Source organism: Schistocerca nitens, chromosome 10 (assembly GCF_023898315.1).
Source record: "Schistocerca nitens isolate TAMUIC-IGC-003100 chromosome 10, iqSchNite1.1, whole genome shotgun sequence".
In the NCBI taxonomy this organism is placed as follows: Eukaryota; Metazoa; Arthropoda; class Insecta; order Orthoptera; family Acrididae; genus Schistocerca; species Schistocerca nitens.
In genome coordinates, this window is record NC_064623.1 from 147,859,349 (window position 1) to 147,879,504 (window position 20,156).

At 46.8% G+C, this 20,156-nt stretch overlaps 1 protein-coding gene across 1 annotated transcript in view; it reads left to right on the forward strand.

The window, feature by feature from the left end:
- Positions 1-19,526, forward strand: part of LOC126210200 (ankyrin-1-like) — a 37,591-nt gene extending 18,065 nt beyond the window's left edge. Inside the window, exons 2-3 of the mRNA XM_049939378.1 lie at positions 1,378-1,975; positions 18,979-19,526. Of these exons, the coding sequence (XP_049795335.1) occupies positions 1,378-1,975; positions 18,979-19,492 (1,112 nt within the window). The 3' untranslated portion in view covers positions 19,493-19,526. The remainder of the gene's footprint in view (positions 1-1,377; positions 1,976-18,978) is intronic.
- Positions 19,527-20,156: the final 630 nt, after the last annotated feature.

Below are 20,156 nucleotides of genomic sequence, written 5' to 3' on the forward strand. Positions count from 1 at the left end.
CCGAGCGCCATCACCATGCACGAAAATCAGCAGCCCGTTACTTACGCGAATTACACGACCTGTGCATAGACATCTAGTGCTACGTATCTCCACAAACATAGCAACCAACTCCCAGATCCCTGATATGCAGAATCAGTGACGTATTTCGTCCCAAACATGGGCAAACCAGCTATTAAGCACGTGGTCATAATGTTTTGCCTCATTAGTTTGTAGTGCTGTCTGTTATGAGCAGACTACCACCGATTCCAGGAGTAATGTATCGTTCTTCCCCTAAATATCATGAGAGATTAGGATGATAAATAGGTTGGTTGGTTGATGTGGGAGAGGGACCAAACAGCGACGTCATCAGTTGCATCGGACTAGGGAAGAATGGTGAAGAAAGTTGGCCGTGCCATTTCAAGGAAAGCATCCCAGCATTAGCCTGAAGCGATGTAGGCAAATCACGGAAAACCTAAATCACGAAGGCCGGACGCGCGTTTGAACCGTCGCCCTCCCGAATGAGAGTCCAGTGTGCTAACCACCCCGCTCGGTAGGATGGTAAGTCGTTTAGTGAAATAGCAACATAGATCTTCTGGCCTTGCCAGTAATGTTCTATATCACCAATTTCAAACATTTCATGTTCAAGTGACACTGGAAGTTAAAGAAATGAGGTCTTCGCCCATTTTGTAGACATGTTGTGCATAATGAGGGTGCTGAAACTATTACTATTGTCCTAGTGAAGACCTGCTGCTGTTAGACAAGGCAAGGATATCACGGGGGGTTCTGATTCACCCGTAGCAGGCTAACTTTTAAAAACTGTTGCTCGACAAGCTTCTGCCTGAATGAGATTTTCACTCTGGAGCGGAGTGTGCGCTGGTATGTAACTTCCTGGCAGATTAAAACTGTGTGCCCGACCGAGACTCGAACTCGGGACCTTTGCCTTTCGTGGGCAAGTGATCTACCATCTGAGCTACCCAAGCGCGACTCACGCCCCGTCCTCACAGCTTTACTTCCGCCAGTACCTTGCCTCCTACCTTCCAAACTTTACAGAAGCTCTCCTGCGAACCTCGCAGAACTAGCACTCCTGAAAGAAAGGATATTGCGGAGACATGGCTTAGCCACAGCCTGGGGGATGTTTCCAGAATGAGATTTTCACTCTGCAGCTGAGTGTGCCCTGATATGAAACTTCCTGGCAGATTAAAACCGTGTGCCCGACCGAGACTCGAACTCGGGACCTTTGCCTTTCACAGGCATGTGCTCTACCATCTGAGCTACCGAGTCTCGGTCGGGCACACAGTTTTAATCTGCCAGGAAGTTTCAAGCTTCTGCCTGTACAACATACGAGTGATGGAGGTGCTGCGAAGCGGCAAAAGCCAGCTCAGTGGTGCTGTGTTTCAGAGTCGTCGGCAATGGATACTGTTACCGATGTGGAGGAGACCGCGACTGTGGACCTGGCCGCCATGCTGGAAGCTGGAGGCAGCGGAGGCCTCGTGGAGCTGGTGTCGGGCCAGACGAGGCTGGTGGTGCACAGGGCGGTCCTGGCGGCCAGGAGCCCTGTGTTTGCCGCCATGTTTCGGCACGACACCCTGGAGGCCAGGAGCAGCGAGGTGACCATCACGGACACGGGGGGCCCCGAGCTGAGCCTGCTGGTGGCCTACCTCTATACCCTCCGGGCGCCCCAGCTGCCCAGCTTGGCCCCCCAGCTGCCCAGCTTGGCCTCCCAGCTGCTGGCAGCCGCAGACAAATACGGCGTTTTGGGGCTGAAAGCGGCGTGCGAGCGGCAGCTGATCGCGCTGCTGGATGTGCAGAATGCGGCGGCCGCCGCTGTGGTGGCCGCTAGGTACTCCTGCACCAGCCTCGCCCTGGCTACCATCGCCTTCATAAAAGCACACCCCCAGGTGTTCTCCACGCAGGGCTGGGCCGATGCAGAGCTCGAGCAGCCGCAAGACGTTGCTGAAGTGAGACGGCTGCTCAGGGAGCCACCGACGGAAACCAGGTAAGCACAACAGAAAACCATCATATCCCAAGGCTCTCTCTCTCTCTCTCTCTCTCTCTCTCTCTTTCCCCCTCTGTGTGTGTGTGTGCAACACGTTGTTATTTAGGTTTTAGCTTTGGCGTCAAGCTTCTGTACAAAGTATGTGTTGACTTTCCACTCAGGAGGAGACATTCTTGCTGAGAGCTCAACTATGTGAAGCTCAGTGTTGAAGCAGACACAGTAAAGAGTGCTGTTTGCAGACAGGTAGACGAGTACTAGGATCTTACTCTGCCTGATCATTACTGATAAAGGGAAGTAATAGAAGAGCAGTATGTCATTCTTTACCAGCACCAGGAAGTCTGTATTATGCTGCAGCACAGTTCAAAGTAGGCAGCTAGATATCCATAATTTTCCATATCTGATGCTGCCATGCTGTGAATACTGACCTGTTGCAACTATCAGATGTAGTAAACCATACCGTTATACCAGCATCAGCCCCATGGTCACGTGTTGCAGGACACATTCAGCGGCCAAGGCGACACCTCAGAGCTGACAGGTGGGCACCTCCACAAGTCAATAGCCTGGCACCTCCCAGTGCCAGATTTCACAAACATCCCACCAGGTGCCGGCATATGTGGGCTGGCTTGCCGTGGTACTGATGAACTCACTGCAGGATACTGACACTCAACGTCTGAAGAGCTTAGGAGTGCGTTGTATCTACTAGTCAGTGGAATTGGAGGAGACGCACCATTCACTCTAGCACAATGTAGCTGCCACAATGCAGCGCAGTACTATAGCTTCGCCAATTAGAAACAGGCGAAAACTTTCTGGACTCAACAACAATGGGTTATCAAATAACGTTAAGGGATCCATTGGAGGAGGAAATAAAGCAAACTAGAAGAACCCTTAAAAAGGGAGTGAAAACTTTCTTGGTGAAGAAAATAAGAAAACTTGGTTGGAGAGCACAACATGTGTCGAGAAAGAGTATTATTACACTTGGTACCAATAGGAATAACGTCGTAAATGTTAAAGGAAGTGACATAGTTGGGCCCTAGACGGTTAGGGAGCTGGAAAAAAGATGTTACACAAAAAATCTCAGGTTGTGACGGACTAAAAACTACTTTAATCATTAACTGTATACACGCATAAAAACCATTACAAACTTTCAAAGACTAGTTTTGCACAACAAAGTAACTGTAGATATAATTTTCTTGCTGGAAGCAGAAAACAACAAAAACTAAAAACTTGGTTATGGCACAGTATGTAATGTAGATGATATGGGTGGGTACGAAACTTTATTTAGACATAAACTGCAATACATTCACGGTTTTAATAGATTGTAGAGGCTTAGTGGTATTGCTGTGGACTCTGTTGTTAGTTAATATTTTTGTGTCGTCCAGAAATCAAAACAGAAAAAGCAGGAGTAGTAAGACAGTCTGTCATGGAACAGATAATTTATTCAAAATGGCGGCTGTTTTTCCGCGCGCCACGTTGCCACACCACAACCTGGAAATGGGAGGAAATTTCACATTTTGGCGAGAAACACCTCAAATGGGCAGCCTCCACTAACCCACCCCTCCTCCCACTCTTATGGCATCGCTCACCTCCCTCCACAGCCACCCCACCTTGTAATTGGAAGGAAATTGTCCATCTGTGCTCAACTGCTGGAGAGGTAGGTTAGGTTGTTGTACTTTATTTACTTTCTGTGTACTGCATTGCCCCCTCCTCCACTTTCTGCAGACTTCCGCCACCACTTTTCGAGTTTCAGCTGCTTGTTTGGAGGCACTGTAACAGAGAGAAAAATTTCAGTTTTACAGCTACTGTAGTTTTCATAATTCTTCTGAAATTCTGAGCAGGCTTAGTTTGCTGCTGGAGTTAGGGCCGTTAAGGCTCTTACTTTGTATATTCGTCACTTTTCGAAGCACAGTTCTACAGTGGGAAACCCACTATGATGTCTAAGCACATATGGGAAAATCTGAACAATTCTGTATCTAAAAGTTCTTGACATATTTCAAAACTCCACAAAAGGTCTCGAAGAAACGAAGAAAAAAAAAATAAAAAAGCAGACACAGCAGATCAGATGTCTAAAAGATTCTCCTAGAATTCGAAGCACTGACCTACAGACGAGAAAAATGGCTGGAATATTAGGTGACTTTTCGATATCCTACGACTGCTGGTCTGGAGATGCTCTGAAGCCACAATGGCAGGTGTGAGAGCATCCCACCTGTCCAAACCAGGGCAGCCTGGTCTTCCTGGACTCGAACGCGAAGACTTCACGGGACTCTCTGACGTCCATGGAACTTTGTGTTGTTGCCTTGTTCTGCCCCTGTCTTGTTTACACCATTCTGTAAGGACTGCCATGCCCCCCCCCCCCCCCTCTCCCCACGAAGAATGTCATCTGACTTTTTGACATCATGGAACTTCCTGTGAATGAAGCATCCTGATTGCTTATTGAATTTAACCAACCAAATTGGTGCTGCTATGGGTGCATACTGTCTGCCACTTTCTAAAGATTGACAAATTACGAGAATTTCAGCGGAAAACGTTTTGTACACAGCGAAGAACGTAAGGCCATCATATTGCACTGATAGTTAAATGATGAAAAAGTGACCTACAGATCATGAAATACGGGAACTACTACCAAAGACACTTAATCACGCTGCTCTGCTACTGTCGAGGGAAGCTTGTGCTTGTGTGAAATCGATCTCCAACTAGGCTATATCACCACAAACGATTGTACCACCATATACCATATTGCTACATCGCTATAGTAAGCCCAGTTCATTTCCCTCACCATACAAAATCATGATTCTGCATGCTGCACGTAGATGTCGACCTCCAGACACTCCAACATGTATCACAAAGACACAGATCCCAAAAACCGAAGCACATGCACCACATGTAGTGGTAGCACTAGATGTAACCCACCTCCGAAATAACTTGACCTTTGAGATTGGTCGCTCATCCACCACAGGCAACGGTCACAGGGCAACTGCACTCGCATGTGCTGGGTGGGAGCCCTCCGCAGGCAGGTGTCAATCTGCAAACTGCAGTACAAAGACAGTGCTGGTTCCTCCGACACAAAGCTGTGCGTTAATGGTTCTGTTTCCAGCCTAGTCTGCTCATTGTCATGGGACCTGCAACAATTTGCGACCACTTCAGACTTCGGTACTAGAAGAATATTTACTTTCTGAACTCTATCGATGAGTAAAGCTTCATGAATCGTGAATTAATGTACCGATCTCGAAACCGATATCAGCAGCAAAATGTTACACGCCTAAATGACGATGTTTGTGACACTTTTATGCTGAAATAGGAGACACCTCGCAACAAACGCTATCGCAACACATGCTGAGTGTTAGTTCGCTATCGCCCGCCCAGAGAGCGGCATGCTTAGGTCAACTGCAGCCTCATAACGCTTCTGACCACTTTGGGAGGCTCAGCAGTGGCTCGCGTCTTAAGCCACAAATGTCCATTCATTCTACCCACCGGCTCCTTCTGCCACATGCCAGGACACCGAGCAGAGTCATTCCAGGAAACCAGTCACATATTTATCATTGTAATTGCAAGTATGGTGACAGCAATAAGCGAAGAATCTGAAATACCTCCTCGTGACGACTGTGGCTCTGATAATTTCAGTTCCCCAAGCAAACTTCTATCCTCCTTAATGATGGACATAATTTTCCACATAATCTCTCACATCCCTTATGGCTATAGATTCTCTGGGATGGAATTTTCCACATCAAATCTATACCTCTCTTATGGCGGGACATTGTCTGTACACTACCCACCCACACCATTTTCTTTGCACATTTTGCAACACAGACCACATTTACTTTCCACTACAACACATACACATTTCATAAAAGCAATGCAATTATCGTTTGGGTGTCTATAACGACCTATAAAATTATGGTATGCCCACTCTCACACCACCAAAGTGTCTAGATTCTGCTCTACTGTAGGAAATTATTTGCTATTTAGGGCTCCCAACCAACCATATTGGAGAATAGGCTCCAGGTATTTTCCATCGTACTTCCAGAAGGTATTGCATCCCACAAAGCCTCTCTCAAACATGTGTTGGAAAGCACAGGTGGCTGACACTATGAGGCAATCAACAGCGCTTTCACAGACAAAAGGGTTCAAAAGACATCACCAGTATTGGTTGGTGTAGACAAAGAACATGTTAGGATCTGCTTAGGGGAGCTGATGAGAGAACGTTCTGCATATCCATGATTTTACACTATAGCAGATTCACTTGTACCCTTGCACTGAAATATTGTGTAGGTATTTACAAAACAAATCTATCACCCCTCATGGTTAGACATACCCGTCAATGTGCTGGAATCCCCCCAGGGTGTCCACAACTCTTTTGTGGATACTTGCGTAGCGAGCACAGGACCCCGAGCTAGTGTGGCCCTCCTTCCTTTCCGGGCTGCATCCTTCCCCATCGACCATCTTCCCCCTCCCCCTCACCTCCGCCTCTTCCCTTCCCTTTCTCCCCCTCTGGGAGTATGTTTAGTGCCTACGTCCGGAGACGGACGCTCGAAACTGTACATCGGTCTCTCTTCTATGCTTTCTCTGCTGGCAAGTCTTTGTCCTTCCTTTGTCCTTCCTTTGTCCTTCCTTTGTCCTTCCTTTGTCCTTCCTTTGTCCTTCCTTTGTCCTTCCTTTGTCCTTCCTTCCTTTGTCCTTCCTTTGTCCTTCCTTTGTCCTTCCTTTGTCCTTCCTTTGTCCTTTTCTCCACTGCGGCGTTTGAGACCTCTTTTCTTTCCTTTCCTTCATTCCTCCCTTTCTCTTTTTTCCTCCCAGTGCGTGTCTGAAGGCTGACCCACGCATTCCCATGCGTAGGCGGTGACAGGGTAACGCGTAATCCCCCGCCCCGGGTAGACAGGTAGGACACGTACATACCCCCTGGTAATGGCCAGGCCCAGGGAGGGGTGATTACCCGAGCTGATACCTTCTGAAAGTGCCGATTGGTGCAACCGTCCGTTTCTCGGGAGGTGTGACCTAAGGTGTGAACAATCACCTAAGGCGGGAGTGCCCTCAGAGAGGGCCCCTACAAGAAAGGAGCGCGCCATCGGAGACACTGGTAATGATGGGGGATACTTCTGCAATGGTTTCCTCATCGTCTACTATGTCTGCTCACAAGCGTAAGTTCAATGAGCCTCACCCACAGATAGTTCTTCCATCGTTGCCACAGTTCCTTGTTGTTTCTCGGTCTGACGAAGGTCAAGACTTCTACACAGTCAACCTTTTCCTTATTCAGAAAGGTGTCGACGCAATTGCAGGTCCTGTGAAGTATTGTTTCCGATTACGAAATGGCACCTTGTTGTTAGAAACAGTCAGTGCCCTCCAAGCACAAAAATTGCTGCGTGCTTCACTGCTACACACCTTCCCTGTCCGGGTGGAAGCACACCGCACCCTAAATTCATCACATGGGGTCGTTTATACACGCTCCCTCGACGGATTGTCCGACGAGGAAATTCAAAACTACCTGCCTGACCAGGACGTAACGGCTGTTCATCGCGTCATGAAAAGGGTTGACAAAAACATCGTTCCATCCCAAACTGTCTTCTTGACATTTGACAAAGTTCAACTTCCATCGAACATAAAAGCGGGCTATGAGAATTTCCGATTGCCCTTTCATCCAAAACCCTACATGTTGCTGCCGGTGTCAGCGGTTCAATCATACCAGCCAGTCCTGTTCCAATGCGGCCAAATGTGTTATGTGTGGCAAGGATGCCAATGAGGGATCTTGTCCACCTCCATCCCCTCATTGCATCAACTGTATGGGTGACCACGCTGCTTCCTCTCGAGATTGCCCCATTTTTAAAGACAAAGATTCAGGAAATCAGAGTGATGGAAAGTTTTGCTCGAAAGTTATTCGCCAGTCGAAAGCCCACTGTCCCTCACACAGGTAAATACAGCACCGTCCTTGCCTCTCGTCGGCCAACGAAGGAGGCAACCACACAGACTTGTGATATCACCTTTAGTGCCACGGTAGCCAGATCGGCCAGCGCGAAGATCGCCCGTTCAACGTCCCCCTCTCCCCTGCTCACTCTATGGCTCAGCCTTCATCGGGTTCTGCTAAATCTCGAGCCCCAAAATCAGACACCCGGAGTTCCAAAAAAGAGCCTACTCGTGAAGATTCTTTACGTACCCCACCTTTACAACCATCGGTTCCTCCTTCATCTCAACATCCAGTTTCCAAGAAGGCTAATAATAAACCCAGTTCCTCTCCTTCTCCGCCACGGCGTGTCTCCTCTACAGCACCACCTGGCGGTAACCGCCCTCGGCAGTCTTGTGTGTCACCGAGGCGCACTGCTGGCGGCCGATCGCTGGTGGCAGGAGCTGCTCCCGGACAGCCTATGGATGGCGATCTTCTGCCTTCAGCTGATAGCTGTTCCACGCTGTCGTTCGCAAGGTCTGAGCAGTCATTGAGTTGATGGCAACCTTGGTCACACTCTTCCCTTTTCTGTTCACCCAATGTCCATTGGAATATCTGTGGCATTCGAGCCAATGGGGATGAATTGTCGATCCTCTTACGATCCTACTCGCCGGTCATCTTCTGTTTTCGGGAAACAAAGCTGCGTCCCCATGATTGCTATGTTTTCCCCCATTTTCAGTCAGTCCGATTTGATTTCCCCTCTGTTGAAGGCACTCCAGCACATGGAGGATTCATGATTCTTCTCCATGACACTGTCCATTATGACCCAATCTCCTTAAACAGTTCCTTCCAAGTTGTCGCTGTCCGCCTTTACCTTCCTGGATACACCTTTTCTCTTTGTACTGTATACATGCCATCATCCACACCAATGGCAAGAGCTGATCTCCATCTTCTTGGTCAGATTCCGCCTCCCTATTTGCTGGTTGGGGACTTCAATGCCCACCACCCGCTTTGGGGATCTCCGCGTCCTTGTCCGTGCGGCTCACTATTGATAGACATCTTCCACCAAGCAGATCTTGTTTGCCTCAACACTGGGGACCCTACATTGTCTGCCTCGATGACAAATTTCTCTCATTTGGACCTTTCGGTCGGTACTGTTCCGCTAGCTCAGCGCTTCGAATGGTTCGCTCTTGCTCATACACACTCCAGTGACCACTTCCCATGTGTCCTTAGATTGCAGCAACAACTGCCATATATGCGCCCGAGACGCTGGAAGTTTGCCCAAGCCGATTGGAAACTCTTTTCGTCTCTAGCGACATTCGATGACCGTCACCTTCGTAGCGTCGACGATGAGGTCACTCATATTACAGAAGTTATTCTTACAGCTGCGGAACGTTCTATACCTCGCACTTCCGAATTGCCCCGGCGTCCCTCAGTTCCTTGGTGGAACGAGGCATGCCGAGACGCAATACGTGAGTGGCAACGTGCTCTTCACGTTTTCCGGCACCATCCTACTTTGGCCAACTGTATCCGCTATAAGCAGTTCCGTGCGCGATGCCGTTGCGTCATCCGCGGTAGCAAGAAGGCAAGCTGGGACTTCTTTACTTGCTTATTTAACACCTTCACTCCCTCCTCGGAAGTTTGGAGTCAGGTTATCTGGCGCACCTAGTTTCCCCCCAGTCTCTGGGCTCACTTCTTTACTTGCTTATTTAACACCTTCACTCCCTCCTCGGAAGTTTGGAGTCAGGTTATCTGGCGCACCTAGTTTCTCCCCAGTCTCTGGGCTCACTGTCGCGCATGATAAGTTAGTGGACCCAGTCGAAATTTCTAACTCCTTGGGTCAACACTTTGCTGAGTTTTCGAACTCTTCAAATTACCCGCCAGCTTTTCTCCCGAAGAAACGTGCAGCGGAAGTGCGACCTCTAGCTTTCTCCTCACAAAATCGCGAAAGTGTTTCGTCTATGTAGGAACACCAACACACACTCTCTTCTTCTCGCTCTTCCGCCCCAGGACCGGATGGTATCCACATCGAAATGTTGCTGCATTTATCATACAACAGTCTGCGTTACGCCCTTCGCCTTTATAATCGAATTTGGACCGACAGTACTTTCCCCAGACGATGACGGGAAGCTGTCGTCGTTCCCGTTCCGAAACCTGGAAAGGACAAACATCTCCCCTCTAGCTACCGCCCCTTTCTCTCACGAGTAGTGTATGTAAGGTTTTGGAGCGTATTGTGAATTGCTGTTTGGCCTGGTGGCTGGAGTCCCGAAACCTTTTAACACCTGCCCAATGCTGTTACCGAAAGCATTGTTCTGCAGTTGACCATCTTGTTGATCTCTCCACTTACATCATGAACAATTTTCTCCGGAAACGCCAAACAGTAGCAATATTTTTTTATCTGGAGAGAGTATACGATACCTGTTGGAGGACAGGCATCCTCCGCACACTGTTCTCTTGGGGCTTTCGAGGACGGCTGCCCCTTTTTCTTCGTGAATTTATGGCAGAGCGCACATTTAAAGTGCGGGTGAACACTACTCTCTCCCGTACTTTCTCCCAAGAAAACGGGGTACCCCAGGGCTCCGTGCTAAGTGTTGTACTGTTTGCCATTGCCATAAATCCAATTATGGATTGTCTCCTTCCTGATGTCTCGGGCTCCCTCTTTGTGGACGATTTTGCGACCTACTACAGCTCTCAACGGACCAGCCTTCTTGAACGACGTCTTCAAGGATGTCTCGATCGCCTCCACTCTTGGAGCATCGAAACCGGCTTCCGTTTTTCTCCCAGTAAGACCGTTTGTGTTAATTTTTGGCGTCGTACAGAGTTTCTTCCACCTTCCTTACATCTAGGCCCTGTCAACCTTCCGTTCGCGGACGTCGCAAAATTCTTGGGTCTTATGTGTGACAGAAAACTGTGCTGGTCCTCCCACGTTTCCTATCTTTTGGCTCGATGTCTGCGATCCCTCCGTGTCCTGAATGGCACCTCCTGGGGAGCGGACCTTGTGGTCCTTCTCCGCCTCTATCGCTCCTTAGTGAGCTCGAAATTGGACTATGGAAGTATAGTTTACTCCTCTGCTCGGCCGTCTGTTCTTTGGCATCTCGACTCTGTCCACCACCGTGGATTATGTTTAGTGTGTGGAGCTTTTTATACCAGCCCTGTGGAAAGCCTTTATGCTGAGACTGCTGAACCTCCGCTGTTCAATCGGCGAGCAGTCCTTCTGAGTCGTTATGCTACCCATCTGTCTTCCACGCCTGCAAATCCGGCTCATGACATTGTTTTCGACGCCTCCTTGGATTTAGGGTATGCAGGCCGCTCTTCCTCCCTACTACCACTGGGAGTCCGCTTCCGTCAACTGTTCCATTCTCTTTCCTTCCCCTTTCCTAACACTTTCTTGACAACCTGGGGTACAGCACCGCCTTGGCTCCAGACCCGGACCTGCCTGCTCCATGACATTTCTCAGTTTCCCAAGGATAGTACCCCTTCTCTTGTTTATCGTCGGGCATTTGCTGCTCTATTCGCACAAATGAAGGATGCCACATTTATTTACACTGATGGCTCCAAAACATCGTTTGGAGTTGGGAGTACCTATATTGTTGGCGACACCCCCAATCGATTTCGGCTTCCCGACCAGTGCTCGGATTTTACTGCGGAGCTTTACGCTGTTCTCCAGGCTGTCCAATACATCCGTCGACATCAGCAGATACAGTATGTTATCTGCTCAGATTCGCTCTCTCCTCAGTCTCCAAGCTCTCTACCCAGTCCACCCTCTGGCCCCCCGGATTCAGGACTGTCTCCACTTGCTCCACTTGGGGGGCGTCTCTGTGGCGTTCCTCTGGATCCCAGGACATGTTGGTCTCTGTGGAAATGAGGCGGCAGATATAGCGGCCAAGGCTGCAGTCTCTCTTCTTCGGCCAGCTATTTGTACGATTCTCTTCGCCGATCTACGGAGTGTTCTATGTCGTCGCGTTGTTCTTTTATGCCATGCACATTGGTTGACACTTCCCCATAATAAATTGCGGGATGTGAAAGCTCTTCCCTGTGCTTGGACCTCTTCCTCCCGAACTCGTCGTCTGGAGGAGATAATTTTAACTAGACTCCAGATAGGGCACTGTCTTTTTAGCCATCGACATCTTTTAAGTGGCGGTCCTCCCCCACTCTGTCCCCACTGCTCTCAGCTGTGGACGGTGAGACACCTTTTACTTGAGTGCCCCTATTTTACTCCGTTACGCGCCCATCTACAGTTGTCGCCTGATATATCTTCCATTTTAGCAGATGACACGCGCTCAGCCGATCGCGTTCTTGAGTTTATTAGTGCCAGTGAGATGACGTCCGTCATTTGAAGCTCTTTTTAGGGACAAACAACCCCCCTCCTATAGTGGTTTTTTAAGTTTTCCTTCTGTTTTTAGTTTTCCCAATTTTTTGAGTTTCGTTCCCATTGATGCTGGTTTCCAGTTTTATTTTTGTACCTTTTCCTAAGTCACAGACCGGGCGCTAATGACCGTAGCAGTTTTGCGCCCTAAAGCCATAAAAAAAAGTGTTGAAATCACAATTCCCCACGTCAAATCTGTCCTCCCCTTACAGCTGGAATAGTAGTCTGAATACTTCCCACACACGTCTGGTGATATGTCGGAGCACTAACCACAGTAACTTTACGTTCCAACGGCACAACATTCCCGGCAAATCGAGTGATTATCATTTATAGGCGTATAGAGTCCAAAAAATTGTGGTATGTCTCCATACACGCGCACTCAAAAGCAGGGTGTCACTTCGCACGACCTACCATAGCTTCCCAGTAGCAAAACCTTCCCACCACATCATCGTTATCACCTTTGTCGAAGAATAAAGGGCGTAATTGCAATTAAAATGTCGTCCCTTCTTAACACATAATGTAAAAAAGAGTATCTTAGAGGTATCCAGTTAACTTATACGAAAACATCACCTGAGATCCACAGATGTACCATTCCCACGAGATGTCTCCATTTTGCCACTTCCACGAAATGATTTAACATATAGGTCTTCCAGTCAATGAGAATCGAGAACAGACTGTACGTATTCTACCCTTGGGAAGTCGTAAATACATGTGTTGATCTCCAGATTCCACCACGAGTGCTGCATCGTCATACACTGATGTGATAAGGTAGTGGCTATTGGTGTATATTCCCATCCACAAACTGTCCTTACAGTATTACTGGAAGATCCATGGTTCAGTGCACGGTGTGTACGTTGGAGACCACTACTGACCTGCATCGTGTTGTTGGGAACCCTCAGTGCACTTCCGTTGCTCAGAGACACCAGAACAGAGCGAGGAATGAAATAGAATGATTTTCATATACACAAACGAACATGTAACTATTCCCATTCATCCACCTTTTTGGTCTTATGTTTCCTCGATTTTACTTATTTTCCATCATTATCTCAATTTTACCAAGTTTTTCCGTAATTTCACCGCATTTACCCAATTGCTCGTGTTCTAAACCACTGCTCTTTAAGACTTCTCATGTCAACAAAACGTCTCATTGCTTCGATCTTGTGATCTCAGCCAGTGACAGTGCAGCATCATTCTCAGTTTCTGTATCATTGTTAAATGAATACCACCCGTACTTTGCAAGTGCTATATGCATGTGGGCATACTGTGAACAATGTTACGTTGCCAACATCACATGACACAAATACTGTTTCGTAGCGTGGGAGATAGCCAGCAGCAGAGAGAAGGTGCAGAGACTACGTTCCTTAAAGATAACACTTTATAAACTGGGTAAGATTTTATTGCGATGAACATTTTCTCTTGCATGGAGTATTCTCGCATTGTGGTAGGATAAGGTCGGAAATTGAATGAGCTCACATACACCTTTGATGATTACCACCTTAACAAACGAATCATATCCATAGCAGCACCCTGTGCTCTATTCCAAAGCGTTCTGCCCCTTTGTTTACCTGTTGGCTAAGGATTCTAAGCGAAACTCTAGATGTGCTCCCTCCCTCCCTCCCTCCCTCCCTCCCTCCCTCCCTCCCTCCCTCCCTCCCTCCCGCCCTCCCGCCCTCCCGCCCTCCCGCCCTCCCGCCCTCCCGCCCTCCCGCCCTCCCTGCCTCCCCCTCTCTCCCTGCCTCCCCCTCTCTCCCCCTGCCTCCCCCTCTCTCCCCCTGCCTCCCCCTCTCTCTCCCTACCTCTCCCTCTCTCTCCCTACCTCTCCCTACCTCTCCCTCTCTACCTCTCCCTCTCCCTCCTACCGCTCTACCTCTCCCTCTCTACCTACCTACCTCTCTCCCTCTCTCTCCCTACCTCTCCCTCTCTACCTCTCCCTCTCCCTCCTACCCCTCTACCTCTCCCTCTCTACCTACCTACCTCTCTACCTACCTACCTACCTACCTACCTAACTACCTACCTACCTCTCTACTTACCTACCTACCCACCTACCTACCTACCTACTTACCTCTCTACCTACCTCTCTACCTACCCACCTACCTACCTACCTCTCTACCTACCTCTCTACCTACCTCTCTACCTACCTCTCTACCTACCTCTCTACCTACCTCTCTACCTACCTCTCTACCTACCTCTCTACCTACCTCTCTACCTACCTCTCTACCTACCTCTCTACCTACCTCTCTACCTACCTCTCTGCCTACCTCTCTGCCTACCTCTCTGCCTACCTCTCTGCCTACCTCTCTGCCTACCTCTCTACCTACCTCCGTACCTACCTCCGTACCTACCTCTCTACCTACCTCTCTACCTACCTCTCTACCTACCTCTCTACCTACCTCTCTACCTACCTCTCTACCTACCTCTCTACCTACCTCTCTACCTACCTCTCTACCTACCTCTCTGCCTACCTCTCTGCCTACCTCTCTGCCTACCTCTCTACCTACCTCTCTACCTACCTCTCTACCTACCTCTCTGCCTACCTCTCTGCCTACCTCTCTGCCTACCTCTCTGCCTACCTCTCTGCCTACCTCTCTGCCTACCTCTCTGCCTACCTCTCTACCTACCTCTCTACCTACCTCTCTACCTACCTCTCTACCTACCTCTCTACCTACCTCTCTACCTACCTCTCTACCTACCTCTCTACCTACCTCTCTACCTACCTCTCTACCTACCTCTCTACCTACCTCTCTACCTCTGCCTTTAACCAATTTTTCCTGCAAAATGGACTCTGATATAATTTGGAACTGACCAGATTACACCCACTACATTCGACAGCTTGTGTATAAGCTGAGTTCCACATAATCAATAGAGGGCAATATTTTGCTTTTGGAAAGATTATAACACGTGTTCCAATCTTGTACAACTGTCTGGTGCTAGTGATATAGATTGGTGTTCTCATACCAGTACTGTAACTGCCGTTCTGTACCAATCTTACATCACCCATCCAACTACACACGATCTCTCTATTTGCATGCATACTGAAGAGGTTAGCACTCCTTATTTGCGTATAGTAGATATGAGCTTGATACATTCGTGTTTGTTGTTGTGATACAACGGATATTTGGAAAGAGGAAGAAACATATAGTTTATGCATGATGGAACAGCAGATGGAAGGAGTTTGAAGTATTTTACATACATTACTTGTGGTATCAGTTCTATAGTACTGTTGTAGTGTTTGGATTCCATACGAAGAAGGTACTGGAAAGAGAGAAATGATCATAGAACGTAAACACACATTCCTATGGCTACACAGTTCTGAACTTGAGCATGCTATAATAATGGAACAGCGTAGTTTTCGATGTTTTAGTTGTGTGGAATGCAACACTGTTAATACTGCAATGCTGGAAATATATTTTCAACACATGACATAAATTCACCCTACAAGTTTTATATCCCACTCACAATGGTGAGAAATTTTAAGATGATAAAACTACTACCTTTTACGCCATAGGAAAAAAGAAACACACATTCTTTGTGATACATGCACTATGTAGCTTTCCTGATATATATATATCAGATTATATATATATATATATATATATATATATCGCCCACTGTTAACATGATTACAGTCCCTGAAATTGTTATGCTTCCATTAGTCCTATAAAATGATTGTCACCAGTTGAAAGTGGATGGAACAATGACATCTTATGAGGAAATAGATGAATGTGTAGCAGCAGTGTTCAGCATGTGAAATTACATGCCATGCTCCACTAACTCTGTGAACAGAATAGTCTCTTCCACACACATCATCTGTCAAGCAAATGCATACATAGGGAAATCTTGCTTCTGCAGGGATCCATAGCCTCTAAGTGTTTAACAGAATAATACATTATCTGTTGTAGTCTGTATTGTGTTTTTTAAAATCATGCTATTACCTAATTTAGGCCATGAGTCATTATCCAACACATTTGCTATGCGATGAGCATGATACATAAAACATGACACAGCAAATGTGCTCGATAATAACTCATGGCTGAAGGTAACTAATAGCACGATTTTAATAAAGCACAATACAACCTAATAGAGGCAATATTTCCTTTCGTTAGTATGCATATGGACTGCAGTATCACACAAACCCCTGTCATTGACGTACAATCACTGCAGTTACGAAACAGAAGACTCAGTTTATATCCAAGATGTGGCAGGGAAATGGAGTATTTCGCATACCTCTTAGTTTGTCTAGAGGAGGCAGCCAAAATAGATTTTCCATCGGTTTGGTCGACATGATTCATCATGCATGCGCTGGAAGTCTTCTGTTGACAGTGGTTTGGGGGGGGGGGGTCTGCTGTTAATGGTTGCAGGTGGATGCTGCTGTAAGTCGCACACAGAACATTAGAGTCGAACACAGGTTATACCAAACAACTGATGCAACCAAAGAGAATCACCGAAACAAATCTAGTCTACCATCGAATCATACCTCGTTACAAATCTATCATCCTTTAACGCAGATTCATATCAATTTAGATGCAGATGGATCTCTTTTGCAGGACAGCATTGAAGACAGTCAACTGGTACATATCCCTATTACTTCAATAGACATACAGGAGAATGTTGTTAAAACCATGCAGCAACTTTTCTGTAAGGTATTTGTTAGCTGACACTGCAAGGTTGTGATTCATAGCGAGTACAAAGAAACACATTGTAAATTCTGTTTGTTGGAGTTTAAAACACTTAAATAGTTTTGCACGGCTTCAAACACACGATCTATTCTGTAGTTGTATATTGCAGTCCCCCAGCTGGTAATACATGCTCTTTAGCTAAGGATGACATGAATTTTATTGTCATCATATGTCCAGACCCTTTATAAAGATCTGATTGCTGATAACTCTGGGATTATACTGGGTTGGTGATCTGATGTATATCAATTTAATACTATGCAATTGGTAGTGATACACGTTAAACATACTATTCCAGATTTCTTATCGCTTTTGGCGATATTTGCTGTTTCCCTGGTTCCCAGTACTTCTATGTCGAATTCCTCTTGCTGTTGTACACTCGTTCCCGTGTACAAGAAATTTCCTGCAGGAAGCAGACATGGAAGTGCTCTCTCATTCTCACTCAATTTCCCTTCATTTTGGCGTATTTTCATTCAATTTATACCTACTTCACATTATACTTATCGGTGGATTGCTCTAGCGATGATGTGGGCCACGAATGGGAAAATCTACTGACATAACCAACTTTGACGAAGGTTAGAATGTAATGTGACTAGGAACGGTTGTGCAAGAAATGGCGAGGTTGTTAATGTGCCAAAGTCATCAGCAGCTGTAGAAAGTGGTTGAGTGAAGGTGGAACCACAAGTAGGCACCGAAGTAAGAACGTAAATATTTTCAACATTTCGTGGCCCTGTCAGCAACTGTATAAATATTAATTTTAATGACCAACAGCCTCAGTTGCACCGTTTACCTAGAATTTACCTAGGTTTCAGTTGGGATAATCCAACCTTTTTCAGAATAAAAGTAACTACCGTTTGTCCATAGTGAACATCAAGATAAAACTACAAATCCATAAATTATCGTGAGACTGTAAAAACTTAACTGAAACTGTCTCGCCCCACTTTGTGATCGCGATGTGACAGCCACGAGTGCTGTACTGGAACTGACCGTAGCGTCATGAGGCCTACCTAGGCGGACACAATACCTTGCTCCTGCACATAAACTGTGTGCTAGTTACTTGTTGGGACAAGATGCGAACTTAACTCCTGACCTTAAATTTACTAGTAACGTGAAATAAAAGGTATAGCTTAGGAAAAGGGCGTATATGTTATCCTGAGCAGAACGTACCTAGATCGACTGTCTTAACAGTTATGAAGTATTCATTGGTCATGATATGAGGAAGACATCATGTGCTTACAAGGTATGGCCTGTCTAGGAGAATTTTGTGCTTAAGCACGAAGTTGAATCACCTAAAAGAACTTAGGATTGGGAAGGATAATATAAAGCCAACATTGCCACCACATTATCCACTACTTTAGTGTTTTCTACAACTCATAACCATAACGTCGTCAAGATCAATCAGGCACATGCATTAGTTGTTGGCTTATTTCTAGACCATTTCAGGTCAAATATACTAATCTTGAGTAGTGACCATCTATTTTATATGGCCCATATTGACTAATGTTACAGATTAGATATAGACTTGTTCATAAGTTCAATCATGACCATTTGTGTGCTAAGTAAGTAGGATGTTCATGCGTTGTAACCATAGCTAAGCAAGTGCTTAAAAATTACGTCTTAATTTCTAGGCCTAGTCATAATGGACTGCTGCATAGGATAAGTCGTGCTGCATGTAGCATCTCTTTCAGTGGAGGGGAATGACTGCTTAACAGTAGTGTCCTGAGATCAAAGGTACTTATTGCCATGAATCAATGTGATACAATGTGATGGATGAAGCTATTGAGAAATGGAGTCTAAGAATTTTTAATGGAGAGTGAATGAAGATTCTGAGAAGCTGAGCCCACTGTACCTTCTTCTGCTGTTTCGTGTCACAGGAGGGAGAGAATTATAGATACATTTGTCACAGATTGTCACAGATTGTCATAGATTCATTTCTTTTTAGAAATGGTTACAGTTTCCTTTCAATGATAGTCTCCTTTATTGGAAGTGTGTGTGTGTGTGTGTGTGTGTGTGTGTGTGTGTGTGTGTGTGTGTGTGTCTGCGTCTGCGTGCGCACATGCGCACAAAAATGTGAGAATTTCTGCGTGTTCTGCAGGAGCCTTTCTCAAGAGGAGAAGGACACGAGGCTGATCCAGGCGGCTCAGCGAGGTGCAGTAGAGGAGCTGTGGGCGTTGTTGGCGGCTGGAGCGAATGTGGCGGCCAAGGACGAGGAGAGGAACACCGCCTTGCACTGGGCGGCAGAAAGGGGGCACCTGGAGGCAGCGAGGTGCCTCCTGAAGACTGGGGCGCCTCTGGACGCGAGGTGCAGCAACAATGAGGACATGCCTCTGCACTGGGCCGCGGGGAATGGCCACGCAGCCGTGGTGCGGCTGCTGCTGGCGGCGTCGGCTGACCCCAACGGTAGGAGCTCAACCGGATGGTCGCCGCTGCACTGCGCCGCATGGAGGAACCACGTGGAGGCCGTCACTGCGCTACTGGAGGCCGGGGCCGACAGGGAGGCGTTAACTATCGGGGGAATGACGCCGCTAGACATCGCCATGCAGCACGGCCACCAGCAGGCGATGGACGTGCTGATTCGCAGCCTGACAAACGTCTCTCGAGTAAAATGAAGGGGACTTCACTGTATCACTGCTGCACATTTTGAAAATAAATAAAACACAAAAATAATTTTGACATCATTGTGTGTATCCATCTTTATGTAGTACTTAAAATCACAGCATTGGCTTTACTACAATAGCGGTAAAGTTAGATATCTGCAAACTAATTTAAGTAACGAGGGGTAAGCTTCCTATCATGCAAACCCACCAGAAATCGAAAAAAACTGATGACTAATACACACTAATTTTGTAGAATATATGGTTGTTAAAAAGTACTTGATAGGAGTATGGTTCATGCTATGTGAAACCACTCTCTGTTTGACCATGCCCCTATTACCAGCATATAGCTTCTAGAGTTAGAATGTATCTTCACTTCAGATCTAAAACTGAACTTAGGCACATACCATGATGTCAATGTTACTATCATCTGAAATCATATTATTAGTTAATTATTAATTTAAAAAATCATAGAACAACCTGTAGTCATACATTTCGCACAAAGATGTTGTGCTAAGGTTATGAGACGCATTACCACAAACTGCCTGAAGTAGATCTTCAGTCTGACTGCTGTAGTACATTTTCGCTCCTCCCGCATTTCCCTTCTGTCCATCTGCAGTATATTTCCCTGCTATAGTCGTGTGAGTAGAGCGTCTGGAGGGGCCGCCACGCAACCCGT